The 20,620-nt window shown below is 42.0% G+C and overlaps 1 protein-coding gene across 1 annotated transcript in view; it reads right to left on the bottom strand.

Moving 5' to 3' along the window:
* frmd3 (FERM domain containing 3) overlaps positions 1 to 20,620 on the bottom strand; it is a 79,264-nt gene that overhangs the window by 33,344 nt on the left and 25,300 nt on the right. The window contains exons 2-6 of the mRNA XM_060931410.1: positions 13,162 to 13,266; positions 9,768 to 9,810; positions 9,443 to 9,521; positions 6,553 to 6,650; positions 3,310 to 3,433 (exon numbers count right to left, since the gene is read on the bottom strand). Coding sequence (XP_060787393.1) covers positions 3,310 to 3,433; positions 6,553 to 6,650; positions 9,443 to 9,521; positions 9,768 to 9,810; positions 13,162 to 13,266 — 449 coding nt within the window. The remainder of the gene's footprint in view (positions 1 to 3,309; positions 3,434 to 6,552; positions 6,651 to 9,442; positions 9,522 to 9,767; positions 9,811 to 13,161; positions 13,267 to 20,620) is intronic.

Here is a 20,620-nt window from a genome sequence, read left to right as displayed (position 1 = left end):
TGTAGTGGTTAGCGCCGTCACCTCACAGCAAGAAGGTCCGGGTTCGAGCCCCGTGGCCGGCGAGGGCCTTTCTGTGCGGAGTTTGCATGTTCTCCCCGTGTCCACGTGGGTTTCCTCTGGGTGCTCCAGTTTCCCCACAGTCCAAAGACATGCAGGTTAGGTTAACTGGTGACTCTAAATTGACCGTAGGTGTGAATGTGAGTGTGAATGGTTGTCTGTGTCTATGTGTCAGCCCTGTGATGACCTGGCGACTTGTCCAGGGTGTACCCCGCCTTTCGCCCGTAGTCAGCTGGGATAGGCTCCAGCTTGCCTGCGATCTTCCAATACTACGAAGTTATAATGAGGTTTCTCTTATTTCGTTTCTAGTTCTGATTAGTTCCGAAGTTTATCAAGAAGTAGAACGGGTAATCAAACTTGATCAGGGTAAATGCTGACTGGTTACAAACGCTGTGTCCTAAATCACTCACTCGTTCACTACGCCCTATTCACTATACAGGGAATTACTATATAGAGGACTATATAGTGAGCTCATTGATTAAATGATAAAACTACTTCTTTGCCGTGGCCTTTTTTTTTTTTGCCGCAGCACTACTTTTCATGATGCATTGTGAGATACTCGAGTGCACTATATAGGGTGTAATAATGCTCACTATACATTCGGACAGCACTACAAAATGGCAACCTGACTACATAGTCCACTATGTAGTGAGTAGGGAGTGATTTGGGACACATTCGGGACATTGGGACACCATTTGCACCAAAAACGATTTTGACCTTTTTGGTGACCTTGAGCGGATGATCCTCAAAATGTTAGAGTTTCTCTTTGAGACCAATGCCCATCTATCCTGAAAGTTTCATGAAGATAGGTCCAGTCATTTTCCCGTAATGTTGCTAACAAAAAAAAAAAACAAAGAAACCCCACCAAAACCAATACCTCGTCCCTGGTGGACTCCGTCCCAGGCAAGGTAATAATAATAATAATAATAATAAAAGCCAAACCATTTCACCTACTGTTTACTTGGTAATATGGATGCTTGCTATGTTTGACCACATAAGACATGTACAGTGGGGAAAAAAGTATTTAGTCAGTCACCGATTGTGCAAGTTCTCCCACTTAAAAAGATGAGAGAGGCCTGTAATTTTCATCATAGGTATACCTCAACTATGAGAGACAAAATGAGTAAAAAAAATCCAGAAAATCACATCGTCTGATTTTTAAAGAATGTATTTGCAAATTATGGTGGAAAATAAGTATTTGGTCAATAACAAAAGTTCATCTCAATACTTTGTTATATACCCTTTGTTGGCAGTGACAGAGGTCAAACGTTTTCTGTAAGTCTTCACAAGGTTTTCACACACTGTTGCTGGTATTTTGGCCCATTCCTCCATGCAGATCTCCTCTAGAGCAGTGATGTTTTGGGGCTGTCGCTGGGCAACACGGACTTTCAACTCCCTCCAAAGATTTTCTATGGGGTTGAGATCTGGAGACTGGCTAGGCCACTCCAGGACCTTGAAATGCTTCTTACGAAGCCACTCCTTCGTTGCCCGGACAGTGTGTTTGGGATCATTGTCATGCTGAAAGACCCAGCCACGTTTCATCTTCAATGCCCTTGCTGATGGAAGGAGGTTTTCACTCAAAATCTCACGATACATGGCCCCATTCATTCTTTCCTTTACACGGATCAGTCGTCCTGGTCCCTTTGCAGAAAAACAGCCCCAAAGCATGATGTTTCCACCCCCATGCTTCACAGTAGGTATGGTGTTCTTTGGATGCAACTCAGCATTCTTTCTCCTCCAAACACGACAAGTTGAGTTTTTACCAAAAAGTTCTATTTTGGTTTCATCTGACCATATGACATTCTCCCAATCCTCTTCTGGATCATCCAAATGCTCTCTAGCAAACTTCAGACGGGCCTGGACATGTACTGGCTTAAGCAGGGGGACACGTCTGGCACTGCAAGATTTGAGTCCCTCGCGGTGTAGTGTGTTACTGATGGTAGCCTTTGTTACTTGGGTCCCAGCTCTCTGCAGATCATTCACTAGGTCCCCCCGTGTGGTTCTGGGATTTTTGCTCACCGTTCTTGTGATCATTTTGACCCCACGGGGTGAGATCTTGCATGGAGCCCCAGATCGAGGGAGATTATCAGTGGTCTTGTATGTCTTCTATTTTCTAATAATTGCTCCCACAGTTGATTTCTTCACACCAAGCTGCTTACCTATTGCAGATTCAGTCTTCCCAGCCTGGTGCAGGTCTACAATTTTGTTTCTGGTGTCCTTTGACAGCTCTTTGGTCTTGGCCATAGTGGAGTTTGGAGTGTGACTGTTTGAGGTTGTGTACAGGTGTCTTTTATACTGATAACGAGTTCAAACAGGTGCCATTAATCCAGGTAATGAGTGGAGGACAGAGGAGCCTCTTAAAGAAGAAGTTACAGGTCTGTGAGAGCCAGAAATCTTGCTTGTTTGTAGGTGATCAAATAATTATTTTACAGAGGAATTTACCAATTAATTCATTAAAAATCCTACAATGTGATTTCCTGGATTCTTTCCCCCCATTCTGTCTCTCATAGTTGAAGTGTACCTATGATGAAAATTACAGGCCTCTCTCATCTTTTTAAGTGGGAGAACTTGCACAATTGGTGGTTGACTAAATACTTTTTTGCCCCACTGTATATAAGAATATGCCTGTAAAATGCCATGTTGATCCAAATGAATCAACCCAAAAGCTAGCTGGCATGCTAACTGTCTGCTAATTTGATGATGACTTGAAATGGATTAACATAAATGATAATGTGTTGTGCACATTGTTTTGCTAGAACTACAGGGCTAAAATAATGCTGCTTTTCCCACATTAGCTGGTAATCTAGCTGATATAGACCGGCTTCAACTGAGAGCAGCAGCATTTCTTCTAAATTTTTCTATTTCATTTCACTGTCATGCGTTATTGAAGTAACTACTTCAACAACTGTCTTAGTGTCTCGCTTTTACTGATACCCAATTGGACTGAATTAACGACTGACTGGCATTGTACAGAAATCTGACCCCTATAGCAACAATAATCAAGCATGGGGGCTTGGAATCAGTCAATTGTCCACTCATATGACAAATATGTGGATGAGGATGTGTACAAACTGGTATTAAGTAGGCTATTTCAGTACTTTTCTCAACATTACCCAGTTAGACTACACTGGAAATAATTATATCTTAGCAAGTGAAAACATTATACTAGCATTTTATTCTTTACTCTCAATAAGACGGGAACAGAATTATAAGACAGACACGAAACGACACAACACCACAGTTTACCCTCACCTCAGCTCGTTCTGGTGGATCTCCATGATCTTGCGCTCCAGTTTGAGGCTCTGTTTGGGAAACAGTTTGAAGTCGCTGATGTAGTCAGCCGGGTGCTCGTCTACATCGTAGTCGCCGAGTTCAGCTACAAACCAGCAAATAAATCATTCAGAATGAGCACAACACCGATCAAGACATTTATCTATGACGTAAACTCATCATGTCTGATTAATTTCTCTATGGGTTATATTTTACTGTATTGAAGCTAATCTATTGAAGTAGAGTGACTGATTTAAAGCAATCACAGACTTTAGAAATCTCCGTATTGCTCTGCTGTACTGAAGATATTTGATAATGTCGGACATGACTCACAAACTTCAGTAATGGCTTTGTAAATGTCAAGCTGTGATGCTTTCATTATACAACAGTTTTAAAATGGACACTGTATTTTACCCAAGTATAATAACATTATGTCTTTTAAACTCTATGCACTTAGCACTGTTTTTCTAGCTGTTGTCTCTGCACCGATTCTTTTTATTTAGTCATTATTTTACAGTCTTGCAATGTTACATTCATGATAAAGGCACCACATAAAAGCTAAACAGTCTAATTTATATTAATGCTACTCTTGTTCTGTGTAGCTAGTGTTCAGGGTTGTTTCTCGCTAGCTAGCATAAGACTGTCGCATCAAGTCTGCTGTTTATGTTTCCAGACTTAACTAGTATCAACACTGAATGCTGACAAGGAAAATGACAAGAAAATGTTAAAAGTGATATTTGAAAATCAGGACATGATCAGTTTGTCACAAACTGCAAAAACTATATTTCATAGTTCAACCAAACAAAGCTAGCTAGCTTGCAGTTTAATGTGAGGTAACAGTATCCAGTGGTTTGGCCCCCAGTGTAATATTAGCCCCGTTTTCATAAGAGAACAGAGGGTTTTGGGTTTTTTTTTTTTAAAAGGAAAGTTTGCACTTTTTGACTGGATTTTTCATTTGACTTACACTACCGTTCAAAAGTTTGGGGTCACTTTGAAATGTCCTTATTTTTGAAAGAAAAGCACTGTTCTTTTCAATGAAGATCACTTTAAACTAATCAGAAATCCACTCTATACATTGCTAATGTGGTAAATGACTATTCTAGCTGCAAATGTCTGGTTTTTGGTGCAATATCTCCATAGGTGTATAGAGGCCCATTTCCAGCAACTCTCACTCCAGTGTTCTAATGGTACAATGTGTTTGCTCATTGCCTCAGAAGGCTAATGGATGATTAGAAAACCCTTGTACAATCATGTTAGCACAGCTGAAAACAGTTGAGCTCTTTAGAGAAGCTATAAAACTGACCTTCCTTTGAGCAGACTGAGTTTCTGGAGCATCACATTTGTGGGGTCGATTAAATGCTCAAAATGGCCAGAAAAATGTTTTGACTATATTTTCTATTCATTTTACAACTTATGGTGGGAAATAAAAATGTGATTTTTCATGGAAAACACAAAATTGTCTGGGTGACCCCAAACTTTTGAACGGTAGTGTATGTAAACTAACTTAAAGTAGCTGAAGAAACTCTGACTAGCTTGCTGAATCAAACCAAGGGTTTGCATGTTTAAAGATACGTTAGCTCAACAGAGCAGTTCCATGCTAAGTAACACCATCAAGTGGCCAAAACAAACTAAACCGGCTCCTTTAGGAGCCACCAGATGCTATAAAAGTCATGATTTATGGACTGCACAATCACAAATAAATGTATATTGCTTATATGAAAAATAAAAGTATACAAATGTAAATAAATTATAATCACAATCAGACCCAATCTTCAGTCAGTCCATCCCTTGGCATTTGTTCAGCTTTTTCCCCCCCAGTCTGATCACTGGTGGCCTAAGCCGTCTTTCTGTGGGGTTTTTACGAAGAAATTACAGTAGATAATTAAAAAAAATGAAAATTAATATCTTAAAATAAATAAAGGACATCTATTCCCCCTTTTTTTTTTAAACTGTATTTACTCATAGAAATGCAGCTTGGGCATCCTATGGTCAGATGTTCACGGTCATGGCAACATGGCCGCCAATCAATATTTATATGATTTTTTTTGTGATAATTCTAAAAGCTCTCATAAATGACTTTTATTGGTGTCTTAGAAGGTAAAATTATGATTAAACTTAGTTCAATTCACTGATGGGTCTAAACCACTTGAAGATTATAAGATGTTCAGCATCTTCACGGTCACGGCAAAATGACCACCAATCGGTAAACGGCTGCAGGCTATATAATTTCTGATCCTTAACTCGTAAAACTGATAAATTACTGTTAATGGTGTCTTAGAAGGCAGAATTATGATCAAACTTGGTTCAATTTAATGATGGGGCTAAAACACCAGGAGCTGGGGCTATATCACTGTAAACCAAGGTAACATAAGAGCTCTTATGCCACAGAGTAGTAGGCAGCTAACTTTCTCTGAACTGAGTGGAATTGTGGATGTAAGAAAATGTCAAAATCTGATTAGCTAACATAATTTGGTGCATGGTTACAGTGATTTCTCCCCCCCCTTGCTTAGATATCTTCATGATCTTTAACATGAGAGCATTTCAAGTTGAATTAAAATGAAATATTTAATACAAATACAAAATGACGTACCTTTCATACCTGAAAAGTGGTTTAAGATCTTTAAGAAAACATCTCATCTCATCATCTCTAGCCGCTTTATCCTGTTCTACAGGGTCGCAGGCAAGCTGGAGCCTATCCCAGCTGACTACGGGCGAAAGGCGGGGTACACCCTGGACAAGTCGCCAGGTCATCACAGGGCTGACACATAGACACAGACAACCATTCACACTCACATTCACACCTACGGTCAATTTAGAGTCACCAGTTAACCTAACCTGCATGTCTTTGGACTGTGGGGGAAACCGGAGCACCCGGAGGAAACCCACGCGGACACGGGGAGAACATGCAAACTCCACACAGAAAGGCCCTCGCCGGCCACGGGGCTCGAACCCAGAACCTTCTTGCTGTGAGGCGACAGCGCTAACCACTACACCACCGTGCCGCCCTCAAATAAATATATGAAATGAATTAAATTTTGCAACAAACATTAAATGAGAGAAAGTTTGAAGCTGCTTTTTAAACTGCTAACTAAAGATGTCTTGTGGGAAGAAATCTTGTCGCGTCTATCTTTTATTCATTGTTAGTCCTATTAGCTTCTTTTTTTTTGTTTGTTTGGGGTTTTTTTTGCTAAAAGTCGACTTTAAAGCGTGATCATGCAATATTACCCTGCACTATACAAGCTCCAAGATAAGCAGCATCGATAAGCGGACACAGGAGCCGGCCGTGGTACAGGTCCCTCTTCAGCTGCAGGTACAACAGGTATCTGAGTAAGACAGAAAAAGGAAGCATGTGGGAGGTTTGCTGTTCTGATAGAACAAGACACAGAGTGTCACAGAGTGATTCAGAGCGCAGTTACACTGGCTGCCTTTTTGCAAACAAAGATTTCAGGTCTACTGTAAAAAGGCGTTACCATAAGAACGCTACCCCAGGAAACAGTTACCATGGAGACATGCCTTTGGACAAAAGGAGAAAACATCTGCAGCAATAATGAGGTCATATGACATCTTACCGAGTCCTGCAGAGTGCAGAAAGTCTTCAAAACTCTCAACGCACCCACACAAGTGTAAGAAGTCCACTTCCTTTATCCTACACCCGACAGAACATCTGCATTTATTTTAGAAAAAGATGTAATCCACCTTTTCGCTCCTTATAGTTCTCGATTTACACCATTTTTCCTTTCAAAACAGCTTTGAAATTTCTTCTGCACAGGAGCTCCATAGCTGATTAGTAACAAAAGCATATCGCCATCACGCAAATATGTCAAACACAACAATGTATGTGGGTTCTGACAACATATAATACACCGTTTTTAATGTCACAGAGATTAAAAAAGTATTCATGGTCAGTTCGAAGCTTCGAATCACTTTGTTGCTCTGCACAGGCAGGAGACTCGGGTAAGAGTTGTATCCCAATGTTATATGCCATGTGTACATGAAATTATTTGGAAAATTTTTCTAATTTATAAGAAATAAAACAAACACTTGGGGTATGCTGTTACAGGAAAATAATGAACGGGGAGATTGTGTAATGCAGCTTGATGCAATGCACAGGTTAATTTACCACCCCAAAGTTGATCATTTTCCCATAACATCATAGTCTGAAATGTTTCATTCCTCTTATACCACTACAATTTGATAACAATTAGAGTTAGATTAGAAGTTCCCATTTCCAGTAGAGAGTACGCTGTGCGCATTTTTGGCTGCTGCTTCTCACCGGAGATTTTTCTTTTTCTGTTTGTATGGTTTGATGTTTGTTCTTTATTTGAATGTTTTGTCCACTGGTCGTGGCGTAGCTCCAGACCCAGTTTTGGACGTCGGTTCCCTTCAGGCCTTGGTCCGCTGTGGGTGATGCCTGTGCTCTTCACTATGGACTGTAGTGAGCTTGTTGCTCTTTCTAACATCGGGGCTGTCCAGCGCTCTGTGCGGCGGTGTTTCTGTGCTTGACGCGGTGTTCCGAGCGATGTTGCCCGATGGCGTCATGGCGGCTGTGCAGGCAGTGTGGGACATACCTCTGTGCACCTTTTGGTGGGATTGTGGGCAGCTACGCCACTGGAATTACATCCTGACCCTCTTTTTGTTGCCTTTTTTTTGTAATTGTAGAGTGACCTTGGGTGTGAGAAAGGTGTTATACAAGTTTAACTTATGATTCATTTTCTATTTGTTAATGAACACCACACTTTTTCTCTGTTTATAGCTAAAGTTGAACATAATATAAAATATATAGAAATAATGAAATTATAAAGCAACAGGAATGCTAACTTTTGCACGCTACTGTATACACATGTCCAATTAATGTTTTTCTGGTTCCTTGATGTTCATGGACTACCACATACAGTGGTGCTTGAAAGTTTGTGAACCCTTTAGAATTTCCTATATTTCTGCATAAATATGACCTAAAACATCATCAGATTTTCACACAAGTCCTAAAAGTAGATAAAGAGAACCCAGTTAAACAAATGAGACAAATATATTATACTTGGTCATTTATTTATTGAGGAAAATGATCCAATATTACATATCTGTGAGGGTGCCCACTCATACCTGATTGTCATCCCATTGATTGAAAACACCTGACTCTAATTTCACCTTCAAATTAACTGCTAATCCTAGAGGTTCACATACTTTTGCCACTCACAGATATGTAATATTGGATCATTTTCCTCAATAAATAAATGACCAAGTATAATATTTTTGTCTCGTTTGTTTAACTGGGTTCTCTTTATCTATTTTTAGGACTTGTGTGAAAATCTGATGTTGTTTTAGGTCATATTTATGCAGAAATATAGAAAATTCTAAAGGGTTCACAAACTTTCAAGCACCACTGTATAAAATATTCAAAAGAATATATGAAAGTTGGTGTCTGTGTCTTCAGGGACTTTAAAGGAAAACACTGTGGATGCTCTCAAGCATCCACCTGCATACAGCATGTCCAACATCTTACATGCTGACCCACACACACACACTCACCCAGCTCTCAGACTCTGTCTAGATGCTCAAGAGAAAAGATAAAAAAAGAGAAGAAAGATGAAACAAGACATGGTGAAATGAGGAGGAATAAGAGAAGCGAGTGAGGATGAGAAATATAAAAAGGGCAAGAGAGCACTGTAACTAATGACTGGCATTTCTTATCTTCACAGCTCAGATGGTGAACACACACCAGGCACCCTGCTGAGAGAGCCAAGCTAATGAGTTTGTCACACTACAAGTGTGTGTGTGTGTGTGTGTGTGTGTGTGTGTGTGTGTGCGCTAGGGTTGAGTCCAAGCCCCAGCTCGAGAGCACAAGAGCCTCTTAACACAAACACTTCTCAGCTCTTGATCTCCAGTCTACATAAAGTGAATCTACAAAAAGACTCGAATCAAAAAAATTTTCAACGACGTCCACATGAAAAATCTGGCATTGGGACAAAAACTTGCCTCGCTGTCATTTCAAAGTTCATATACTTTAAAATGCTAATCTCTTTGTTAACCTGCTCGCGCTAGTAATCCAGAAAGTCCAACATTTCAATAATCATCTCACTCGGTCCAACGTTGTCTTAATCTTTAGTCAGTCAATTACCTTGTCAGTTCCTCCTTGATCTTGATGGGTTCCTGGGGGTAGAACTTCACCCGAAAGCACATGGTGTACGGCTGCTGACCTGCAAAATGACACGGAACATAAAACAGTAAGTGTGAAACAGATTATGCAGAAATCAGCAAGTGTAGCGAGACAGTGACGGAAAGCACTAAAGAAAGATAATGAAACATCTGATGGGGAAAAAAAAAGCTCTTTGATTTAAAAATTTGCTTATGCACTTCAATACTTGTACAAAGCATTCATTTACTAAATGTGTTGTGCATAAAATACAATAAATTGTAATTTATTAGAAAATAAACAAAGTTACATTTCATCTGCTTGACCACGGGTTTGCTGGGGTCCAGCCAGTGCTGTGAGAAAAAAGGAGAGAGACAGAGAGAGAGAGAGAGAGAGAGAGAGAGAGAGAATCAGACACAGAACCTGCGATATTCATAAAATAACTCAAGCCCTAAAGTATCCCACTGCACTCTTTCACTCCCCCTTCCACACAAGTGTATGAATATTCTAACATAAATGTGTGTGAATACTTCAGCGTGATGCTGAGAGATTTTCTGCTTGACTGAGGAAATATTGCCGCACAAACACTAGAGTATAAACACACAGAGTGCAGTCAGGACAAGTGCGTCGTTGCACGTGCTCAAAGAAATATTAAGAACTGTGGATGCTGCAGATTTAGAGGACATCAGGGCTATAATACATTTAGAAACATGCTAAAAAAAAAACAGGTACCTTATGCGTACATGTGGCTACTGCTTATAAATAAAATAGTTTTCTGATACAATGTCCGTACAGTAAATATAGCATATATGTATTATTTACCAGCTGGGAGGTCCGTATTGTAAAATACCATGACCGAGGTCTTGAAAGTACTGACCGAGGCCCTCTATGCCAAGGTCAGTGTTCAAGTCCGAGGTCACGGTATTTCACCATACGGACTGACCGTACGCTGGCAAATAATATATTTATTTTTTTCTTTACCAAATTCTGTTGGAAATCCTCATTCACGGGTCATAAGAAAATCCTCATTCACGGCTGTAATGCAAATGGCTTCCTCCTCGGTATACAAGTGCACTTCCGTGGCAGGAAAAAAAACCTACATTTTGCCGCCTATGTAGTCCCCTATTTATACAAAATTGAATTATTCAGGATTCAGCCATGTTTTTGCTCGGCGTTAGCAAGTTCCAGTTTTTTAGGTTTCTCCTGCAATGTTTTCTTTTATTTCTTCTTCCTCAGGTTAAAACTCGCTTTCGCTCTGAACACTGTCGTTATCACTATCCATGCTGTAAAATTAATGCTATTCTCCTGAGAAATGCGAAAATAAATGTTGACAAAAATTGCTACTATGCTTGTTGTTGTTGTGTACGAGCGAGTCGCCAGAGGTCCGTAACCGGGGTCCGTAACGTAGGATACGGACCCACTCGCCAGCCAATCAGAGCGCGGGATTTGATGGAAACCGGACCGCGAAAAAAATAAATACATGCTATCAATTATACTCTCCTCATCTCTTGCAAGCATCACCAAACTGTGAGCAGCATCAGGGCTTTGTTCAAAATACAGTGCTGTGAATTATATCTGTTTTCAAAATAGTAAGAAAGCACTTGTGCATAAATTGTCTTAGAAGCATTATTTAGTCGCATCTCCCATAACCCGATACGGAACAGAACGGGACAGAACAGTACAGTCACGTATTTTAATGTGGTGTCACGTATTTTCTTATATTTGCCTTCCGGGTTTTTATATGCATTTCCGTCCCATGTATAACAAGCGTTCCGTCCCGCAATACCATTTTTGTGGCATTTATTTACATAATGTATAATCTTACCGGGCGGCACGGTGGTGTAGTGGTTAGCGCTGTCGCCTCACAGCAAGAAGGTCCGGGTTCGAGCCCCGTGGCCGGCAAGGGCCTTTCTGTGTGGAGTATGCATGTTGTCCGCATGGGTTTCCTCCGGGTGCTCCGGTTTCCCCCACAGTCCAAAGACATGCAGGTTAGGTTAACTGGTGACTCTAAATTGACCGTAGGTGTGAATGTGAGTGTGAATGGTTGTCTGTGTCTATGTGTCAGCCCTGTGATGACCTGGCGACTTGTCCAGGGTGTACCCCGCCTTTCGCCCGTAGTCAGCTGGGATAGGTTCCAGCTTGCCTGCGACCCTGTAGAACAGGATAAAGCGGCTACAGATAATGAGATGAGATAATCTTACCTTTTTTGTTCCAGTTTCACAGAGACATCCGTCACATCCACCATTTTATTAATCGGTACTTACATTAGTCATCCCGCCTTTATAGATGAACCTGTCCCGTCACGCATGATAAAAAAAGTTCGAAGAAGAACAAAATATAATTGTTTTGTTGTTTTATTGTCAAAACATCTTTGTGACGTCACGTCAAGGTATATTCCGGAATTGGAGTTCTGGGCTTTTAGATCAATTTTGATTGAAAATATCATGAATATAATGTTAATACAATGTGATGGGATATAATAATACTGGATAATCAAAGAATACATGACAGTGATACGTGTGAGTACAAGATGTTAAGTATGAAATGCCTGAATATTTAGAAAACGTAATGTTATTGTAACGTACCGTCCCATTCCGGTTCATACTTTCCGTACCGGGTTATGGGAGAGACCTTATTTAGTACTAATGAGCACATTTTGTTTCACAAGTGTAATGACTAAAATTTAATTAAAAAATTAAAGTGAATAGTAGACGTTTGACCACTTATACTTTTAACTTTTACTCTTAATTTTCACATTTGTCAAAGAGTATATAAAAAATTTATTTTAAGAATTTTATTCATTGAAAAATACAAGTACTCATTACAACTCTTGCGGAGTGGCTGGAATTCTTAACCTCAATATCTGCCAATAAGCTAAAAACAAAACAAAACAAAAACCCTTCCAAAACCTTTCATTTGACCTTTCAGAAGAACCAAACAAAAACTGTGATAATCAAAAGGTACATTTTCTTAAAATAAACACCACTTGATATCGAATCAGTAGCCTTGGTGAACCACGAGGTGGATTTCGTTTGTCTTTTTATCTGCCGATTATCTTCCGAAACTCCGACGTTATAACGAGCTTTTTCTTATTTCGTTTCTAGTTCTGATTAGTTCTGAAGTTTATCAAGAACTAGAACGGGTAATCGAACTTGATCAGGATAAGTGCTAATTGGTTTTGCTATTGTTACACTCATTCTTACATTCTTATACTCGTTCTTATGTACCTCTGATAACGCAAGATCAACTGTTCATATCGCGAGATCACGATTCACTCTTCTGGTGATTGCAATGCTTATGCACATGCGCTATTGTAATCCTTATGTGTATGCGCATGTGCAGCATGTGATTGTTACACACTTACAGGACGATGACATAGAGGCGGTAGCCACTATATGAGGCAGTAGCCATAAAAATACATCCTGGTGATGATTACTGTGGCTTTGTTGTGTCACCCTACTTGCAAGTCACATGACCTTTCCTTCTGGGAAGCCATGGCCTAATGATTAGAGAAGCGGCACTGAGACCAAAAGGTCGCTGGTTTTTGATTCCCTGGACCAGCAGGAACGGCTGAAGTGTCCTTGAGCAAGGCAACTAACCCCCTACGGCTCCCAAGGCTGCTCTGGGTATGTTGTACATCACTCTGGATAAGAGCGTCTACTAAATGCCTTTTTGTTTGTGTGTGTGTGTGTGTGTGTGTGTACCCTCTGCTTCTCAGGATCCACATATCTGATGCCAAAGTAATCCTTCTCCAGCAGACTGTAGTGGTTACACACATGATCCAGCAGGAACTGACCTTTTGTGTCTCTCTGCAGAAAATAGATTTTTTTTAAAAAAAGAGACAGAACCATAATTACATTATCGATACAGGAAAAGCATAAATAACAAACAAAATACACCACAGGCAAGGTTGCAACTAATGTACAGGAATATTGTGAGCTCTAAAGAGAGCTGAAGAGGAAGTCCTGTGTATACAGTGGTCTTACTCTCAGTGACAAATGCTCCGACACATGCAAATGCACAAGGATTCGCACAAATAGTATGAAAAATTATAAAGGTAAAGGTTAGATTAGAGATAGAGGTACTGATTGCACCTTTTCTTATGGTTTCTTCATTTTCAAATTGAAAGAAATATAAACCTTAACACGTGTTGCTTCAAGTTTGTAAACATTGTTTAGGAGATCAGGCTGTGAGTAAGATTTTAAAAAGTTTAAAAATGTGATTTTATTACTCACTGTGGTTGAGGTTTGATACTTTTTTTTTTATGCTTGACAGGCCTCTTGTGCCTGTCAGTCTCACTGAAGGAGGTGTGGCCTCTTGTGCCTGTCAGTCTCACTGAAGGAGGTGTGGCCTCTTGTGCCTGTCAGTCTCTCTGAAGGAGGTGTGGCCTCTGTGCCTGTCAGTCAGTCTCACTGACGGAGGTGTGGCCTCTGTGCCTGTCAGTCAGTCTCACTGAAGGAGGTGTGGCCTCTTGTGCCTGTCAGTCTCACTGAAGGAGGTGTGGCCTCTTGTGCCTGTCAGTCTCACTGAAGGAGGTGTGGCCTCTTGTGCCTGTCAGTCTCACTGAAGGAGGTGTGGCCTCTTGTGCCTGTCAGTCTCACTGAAGGAGGTGTGGCCTCTTGTGCCTGTCAGTCTCACTGAAGGAGGTGTGGCCTCTTGTGCCTGTCAGTCTCTCTGAAGGAGGTGTGGCCTCTGTGCCTGTCAGTCAGTCTCACTGACGGAGGTGTGGCCTCTGTGCCTGTCAGTCAGTCTCACTGAAGGAGGTGTGGCCTCTTGTGCCTGTCAGTCTCACTGAAGGAGGTGTGGCCTCTTGTGCCTGTCAGTCAGTCTCACTGAAGGAGGTGTGGCCTCTTGTGCCTGTCAGTCAGTCTCACTGAAGGAGGTGTGGCCTCTTGTGCCTGTCAGTCAGTCTCACTGAAGGAGGTGTGGCCTCTGTGCCTGTCAGTCAGTCTCACTGAAGGAGGTGTGGCCTCTGTGCCTGTCAGTCAGTCTCACTGAAGGAGGTGTGGCCTCTGTGCCTGTCAGTCAGTCTCACTGAAGGAGGTGTGGCCTCTGTGCCTGTCAGTCAGTCTCACTGAAGGAGGTGTGGCCTCTGTGCCTGTCAGTCAGTCTCACTGAAGGAGGTGTGGCCTCTGTGCCTGTCAGTCAGTCTCACTGAAGGAGGTGTGGCCTCTGTGCCTGTCAATCAGTCTCACTGAAGGAGGTGTGGCCTCTGTGCCTGTCAATCAGTCTCACTGAAGGAGGTGTGGCCTCTGTGCCTGTCAGTCAGTCTCACTAAAGGAGGTGTGGCCTCTGTGCCTGTCAGTCAGTCTCACTGAAGGAGGTGTGGCCTCTTGTGCCTGTTAGTCTCACTGAAGGAGGTGTGGCATTTGTGCCTATTAGTCTCAATAAAAGACATGTGGCCTCTGTGCCTATAAGTTTCAGTGATGGAGGTGTGGCCTCTGTACTTGTCAGTCTCAGTGCTGGAGGTGTGGCCTCTGTGCCTGTCAGTCTCAGTGCTGGAGGTGTGGCCTCTGTGGTTGTCAGTCTCAGTGCTGGAGGTGTGGCCTCTGTGCTCGTCAGTCTCAGTGCTGAAGGTGTGGCCTCTGTGCCGGTCAGTCTCAATAAAGGGCATGTGGCCTCTGTGCCTGTCTGTTTCGTGGCTTTTGTGCCTGTTTTGTTCCTTCACTAGGTTAGACTCAGTAAAGGAGGTGTGGCCTTTGTTTCTTTCAATGTCAGTGAAAGATGTGGCTTTTGTTATTGTTAGTATTAGTGAAAGAGTTGTAGCCTTTGTGCCAGTCAGTCTCAGTTAAAAAGGTGTGGCGTTGAAGCCTGTCAGTCTGAGTGATTGAGGTGTGACCTCTGTGCCTGTCTTTCTCACCAAAAGAGGTGTGGCATCTATGCCCATCAATCTGAGTGAAGAAGATGTAGCTTATGTGCCTGTCAGTCTCAATGAAAGTGCCTTGGCAGTTGTCAGTCTCACTAAACAAGGTGTAGCCTTTGTGTCTGACAGTCCCAGTGAAGGATGCATGGCCTGTGTACTTGTCAATTTCAGTAAAAGTGACAAGACCTCTGTGACTTGTCAGTCCCAGTGGAAAAAGGTGTGGCCTTTGTGCTTGTCAATCTAAGTGAAGGAGGCATAGCCCAAGTGACTGTCAGGCTTACAGAAGGAGTTGTGGCCTTTGTGCCTGTCAGTCTCAGTCAAGGAGGTGTAGCCTTTGTGCCTGTTATGTTCTATGAAAGAGGTGTGGACTTTGAACCTGTCAATCTGAGTGAAGGAGACATAGCCTAAGTGCCGGTCAGTCTCACTGAAGTAGGTGTGGCCTTTGCGCCTATCAGTCTTAGTGAAAAGGGCGTGGCCTCTATGACTGTCAGGCCACTGAAGTAGGTGTGGCTTATTTATTTTGGGTTTTTTTATATTTTGAAAAATAGAATAAACTAAGCACATTAGAAAATACTGCATGTATAGTACAAACAAAGCTGTGGGAGCAGCTGGGATCAGTCAGAATTCCACATCTGGCACTACTGTCAGAGCTGCTGTCAAAGTAGCTCTCAACAACTCCTGGCCAATCAGACTCAAAAGAACTCAACAGTGCAGTGGTTTAAACCTGTTTAGCACCCCATGTGCTCATGTACATATATACTGACCCTCTAGACTGCACATTTTCTCCCCATAGCTTTCGTTTTGTGAAAGTGGGTTGTTCTTTTGTTCCATCTGGGGTTCAGCTGAGTCAGGAGGTCGTACGTGCTCAAGCATGCAACTTTATACAGCACACAGCACCACCGCAAGCTGTCTGACCTTGATGTCATTTTATCAACAGTAACCACAAACCTGAGACGCTGAATTGCTAAATGCACCTCGCGGAGGAGTTAAAGCTGTCCTTCACATAAGTGCCATCATCCTCATCACAGCCCACTGGACATGATTTACAGGCGAGAGCACCTCGAGCTGCTCTTCACTGCATATTGTTGACCTTGTAGCTTATTCCAGAAGCTTGTGAGCTTATATAATATCAGGAGGTCATTCTGGTCAAAGGATACTGCTGTACTTGAATTGAAATGCCTGATTATGTGGCATAAATTAGACTTATAACCAAAAAAAGTGCCGACATTTTGTACGGCCCAGCTGTTATAGTGAAAAGGCAAGATTGGGATAGTAAAAATGAACTCCTCTACTACTTTACGTTCACATTTACAGCGATTTGGATACGTATTCGCCTCCATTGAACGCTTCACATTTTTGTAGTGTTACAACCTGGAATTGAAAAGGATTTAATTGAGATTATGTCATGAATCTAAACCAAACAGCTCATGATACTGAAATGGGGGGGGGATCAATATAGTTTCCAAAATTATTAAATAAACAAATAAAAAAAAAAACATACAAGTTGTGATTGCATACATATTCTCCCCATTGATGTGAAATTCCTAAAATTAGTTCTGTTGCAATCAGAAGTCATGCAGTTGAATGGAGTCCGTGTGTGTAGAATTAAAGTGTCATATACTGTAAGCTCAAATTTGGTACATCCTGCAAAGCACCATTAAATTCATAACCAAAAAATGGAAAGAAATCAGCACAAACGTGACTCTACCAAGAAGAAGCCTTCCAACAAAATCACTGAAAAATCAAGGCATAAGCGCGTTAGTCAGACAAGCAAACAAAAGACCAATGATTAATAACTAACACTGAAAGAGCTGGAGGGATCCACATCTTGAAGCAACCGACACATCTGCTTTATTGTCTAATTAAGGAAAATAACGCCCCTCAAATGTTAGACATATTATGTAAATCAAATGGTAAAGATTAGTGGCGAACCGTTACTATTAGAGCAGGGACTTCAGCTCAGGCAAAACTTAGCCAGACACCAAAAAAGCAACAGGGCAAAGGATTTTGCAAGAGATTAGTGGCAGGCTGCCAGGTCGCTCCGTCGTGCGAAATTGTTGATGCTGATTTTAAAAGTAACTAAGTAAATTACATAGGAAAATGAATACTTAAGTCTGAGTGAAAAATACTGTAGCGAGCGTGCGTAGAAGAGGAGTCTGGAGACAGAAATCTTAGTTTCTCGGTCGTTAGCTTGTTCTACTTGTTTTCGATAGCACTGGCTTGACCGCTTTATTAGCATTCACTAACACTACTGATGAACGCTACACCGGCTGGAAGGTGACTTCACTGCTGCGCTGACAGCGCCGACTTGCGGTTAAGCTCGCATTCGCCTTCAAGAAGGCCTAGGGCAATACATTTTTGGTCCCTCCCACTATAAATCAAAATCTGATTGGTTAATTCATCGGTCACTTCTTACATAAACATACACCGCCATGGCCTTCTGTCCCGGCAATGAAGTCCTAACCAATGAGTGAGCAGCTCTAAACTCTTCTCAGCCTAGAGACAACAAACAAACAAAAAAAATCTCATTCAATAACTCAATTTTAATGTTTTCAGGACAGTAACCCTTTCATTTCTGAAGCAAATTTAATAGAAAAGGAAGCCAAATTAAAATTAGAAGAGAATAATTATAATGAAAGAATGAAAGCAATTAAATATAACATTTGAAATGCAGATATGTTTGGGCCCTCTGGTAAAAATCCCAATTAAGTCAATTTCAATTCCAGGTTGTTACACTATAAAATGTGCAAATATTCCATGGGCAGGGGAATGGGGGTGGGGGGTGAACACTTGTGCACTGGAAGGCACTGTACATCCATATCTGTTTCCGTGTACCTCCAGCTCTGTGTAACATTTCCTTGCTTTGGACAAGTGGCATCTTAGACCAACAAGTCAGTGCCCTAGTTAGAGATTTTTTCCATAATTAATACATGCATGGCAATTATGAGTGTAACTAAGCAGAACTGAAGGAGCAAAAGCACAAGCTGTGTGTTAATTGGATGAGTAGAAATGAGTAAGCAAGCAGTGGAGCCTGTTACTGTCCCAGAGAGAGAGAGAGAGAGAGGGGTGGGGATAGGATTGATATTGATTTGACTGACATAGAGATGGTACGATATGACAGAACTCCAGTTAAATTGAGCAGAAGAAGAAAGGAGTCATGGGATGGTAAGGAAAGGGAAAGCTCACTTTAAACAGAAAAGTGCTTATATAAATGATATCCTGTGTATGCAAATTCATCTCATCTCATCTCATTATCTGTAGCCGCTTTATCCTGTCCTACAGGTTCGCAGGCAAGCTGGAGCCTATCCCAGCTGACTACAGGCGAAAGGCGGGGTACACCCTGGACAAGTCGCCAGGTCATCACAGGGCTGACACATAGACACAGACAACCATTCACACTCACATTCACACCTACGCTCAATTTAGAGTCACCAGTTAACCTAACCTGCATGTCTTTGGACTGTGGGGGAAACCGGAGCACCCGGAGGAAACCCACGCGGACACGGGGAGAACATGCAAACTCCACACAGAAAGGCCCTCGCCGGCCACAGGGCTTGAACCCGGACCTTCTTGCTGTGAGGCGACAGCGCTAACCACTACACCACCGTGCCGCCCCCGTGCATGCAAATTAAAATAGTTAAAATAAACATACACACAGTGGTTAGCACTGTCACCTCACAGCAAGAAGGTCCGGGTTCGATCCCCGTGGCCGGCGAGGGCCTTTCTGTGTGGAGTTTGCATGTTCTCCCCGTGTCCGCGTGGGTTTCCTCCGGGTGCTCCGGTTTCCCCCACAGTCCAAAGACATGCAGGTTAGGTTAACTGGTGACTCTAAATTGACCATGAGTGTGAATGGTTGTCTGTGTCTATGTGTCAGCCCTGTGATGACCTGGGGACTTGTCCAGGGTGTACCCCGCCTTTCGCCCGTAGTCAGCTGGGATAGGCTCCAGCTTGCCTGCGACCCTGTAGAACAGGATAAAGCGGCTAGAGATAATGAGATGAGATGAATGAGATGAGATCTTCATAGCTGTCACTGTTCACAGCAAATAAAAACCCAATATTTGGCTTCATGGGTTTGGCTCATTGCTTACTTGACTAACAGCATGTGAAAGACGACCTCATTTGATGCCGCCTCATTCTAACAAAATGGTTCAGTCCGTCCTTGATCCAGATATACAAGTCCTGGTCAAAGTTAAATACCTGAGGGTGTGGGGGTGATGGAGGAGGGCTGGTGTTGACTGGAGGGTGGAGAGAAGCGATGAGAGATGGGAACATACAGTATATAAGAAGGCTGGGCTGGTATAGAGGGAGGTTGTTTATTTTGGCCAAAAAGAGCGTATTATGATGTTGCTAGACACTGTGGTTATGTCAAACACACTAGTGAAGATGTGATGAGTCAGTTCATTTTTGGCTTGCATTTTATCGTTTGGGGGTATTTTTTTGTATCCCCTTATGGAAAAATAACAGATATTTCAAATTTGTTGAGGGATTCCTTAAGACCAAATACAAACTGGTATCAGTGAATGCTTAGACACCAACATTTGATACCATGTGATACGATGTGATATAAACCTAGTGTAGGTTAATGTACTAATGAACAGACGACTTGAAATGACAGCGCATTTGATCTGGATGTATTTCATGATTAACTAGAAGGGCACTAGGAGAGCGCAGACCTCCACCACAGACAACAGTCGACTCTTCTATGATATGCAAATTTGCAACCACAACCACTTTATATATCTGGATGAGTATTACTTGCGAACAATATGATTCCATAGCCTGTTTGTTTAACATTAAGGCATATTTTGAAAATACTAGCCGCGAGCGCTCCATGATGTTTGAGCAACTAGCCTACATGTGTACTGTATCCCAGAAGATTACTGGTATCTGTGAATGTGGCTTGTGATATGGAGTCATCATATTTCTACATTGGCTATGTTTTTCATTACTGAACTTTAACCATGAGTTGGCCTAGTGGTTAGCGTGTCCACCTCTCGACTGGGAGATCGTGAGTTCTACTCGCGGTCGGGTCATACCAAAGACCATCATAAAAATGGTACCTACTACCATCTGGCAAGGCACGCTGCAATACAGATGTGAGTGAGGAAATCAAGCTCTCACGGTTACCAAAGGACTAGCTCCCCACTGTAACCCTAGCTATATAGGTGAGAGGCCAAGGGCTATCAAAATGGAGATCAGCGCCACACCCATACGCCTTAAAGAGTTGGTTGGTACTGGGACAGGAGATTGCCTGGGAAGACCAGATTCTAGCATGAGAGGGACTTTGACTTGACTTGACT

This window comes from Neoarius graeffei, chromosome 10 (assembly GCF_027579695.1).
Source record: "Neoarius graeffei isolate fNeoGra1 chromosome 10, fNeoGra1.pri, whole genome shotgun sequence".
Lineage (NCBI taxonomy): Eukaryota > Metazoa > Chordata > Actinopteri > Siluriformes > Ariidae > Neoarius > Neoarius graeffei.
This window is presented reverse-complemented; position numbering and strand designations above follow the sequence as displayed.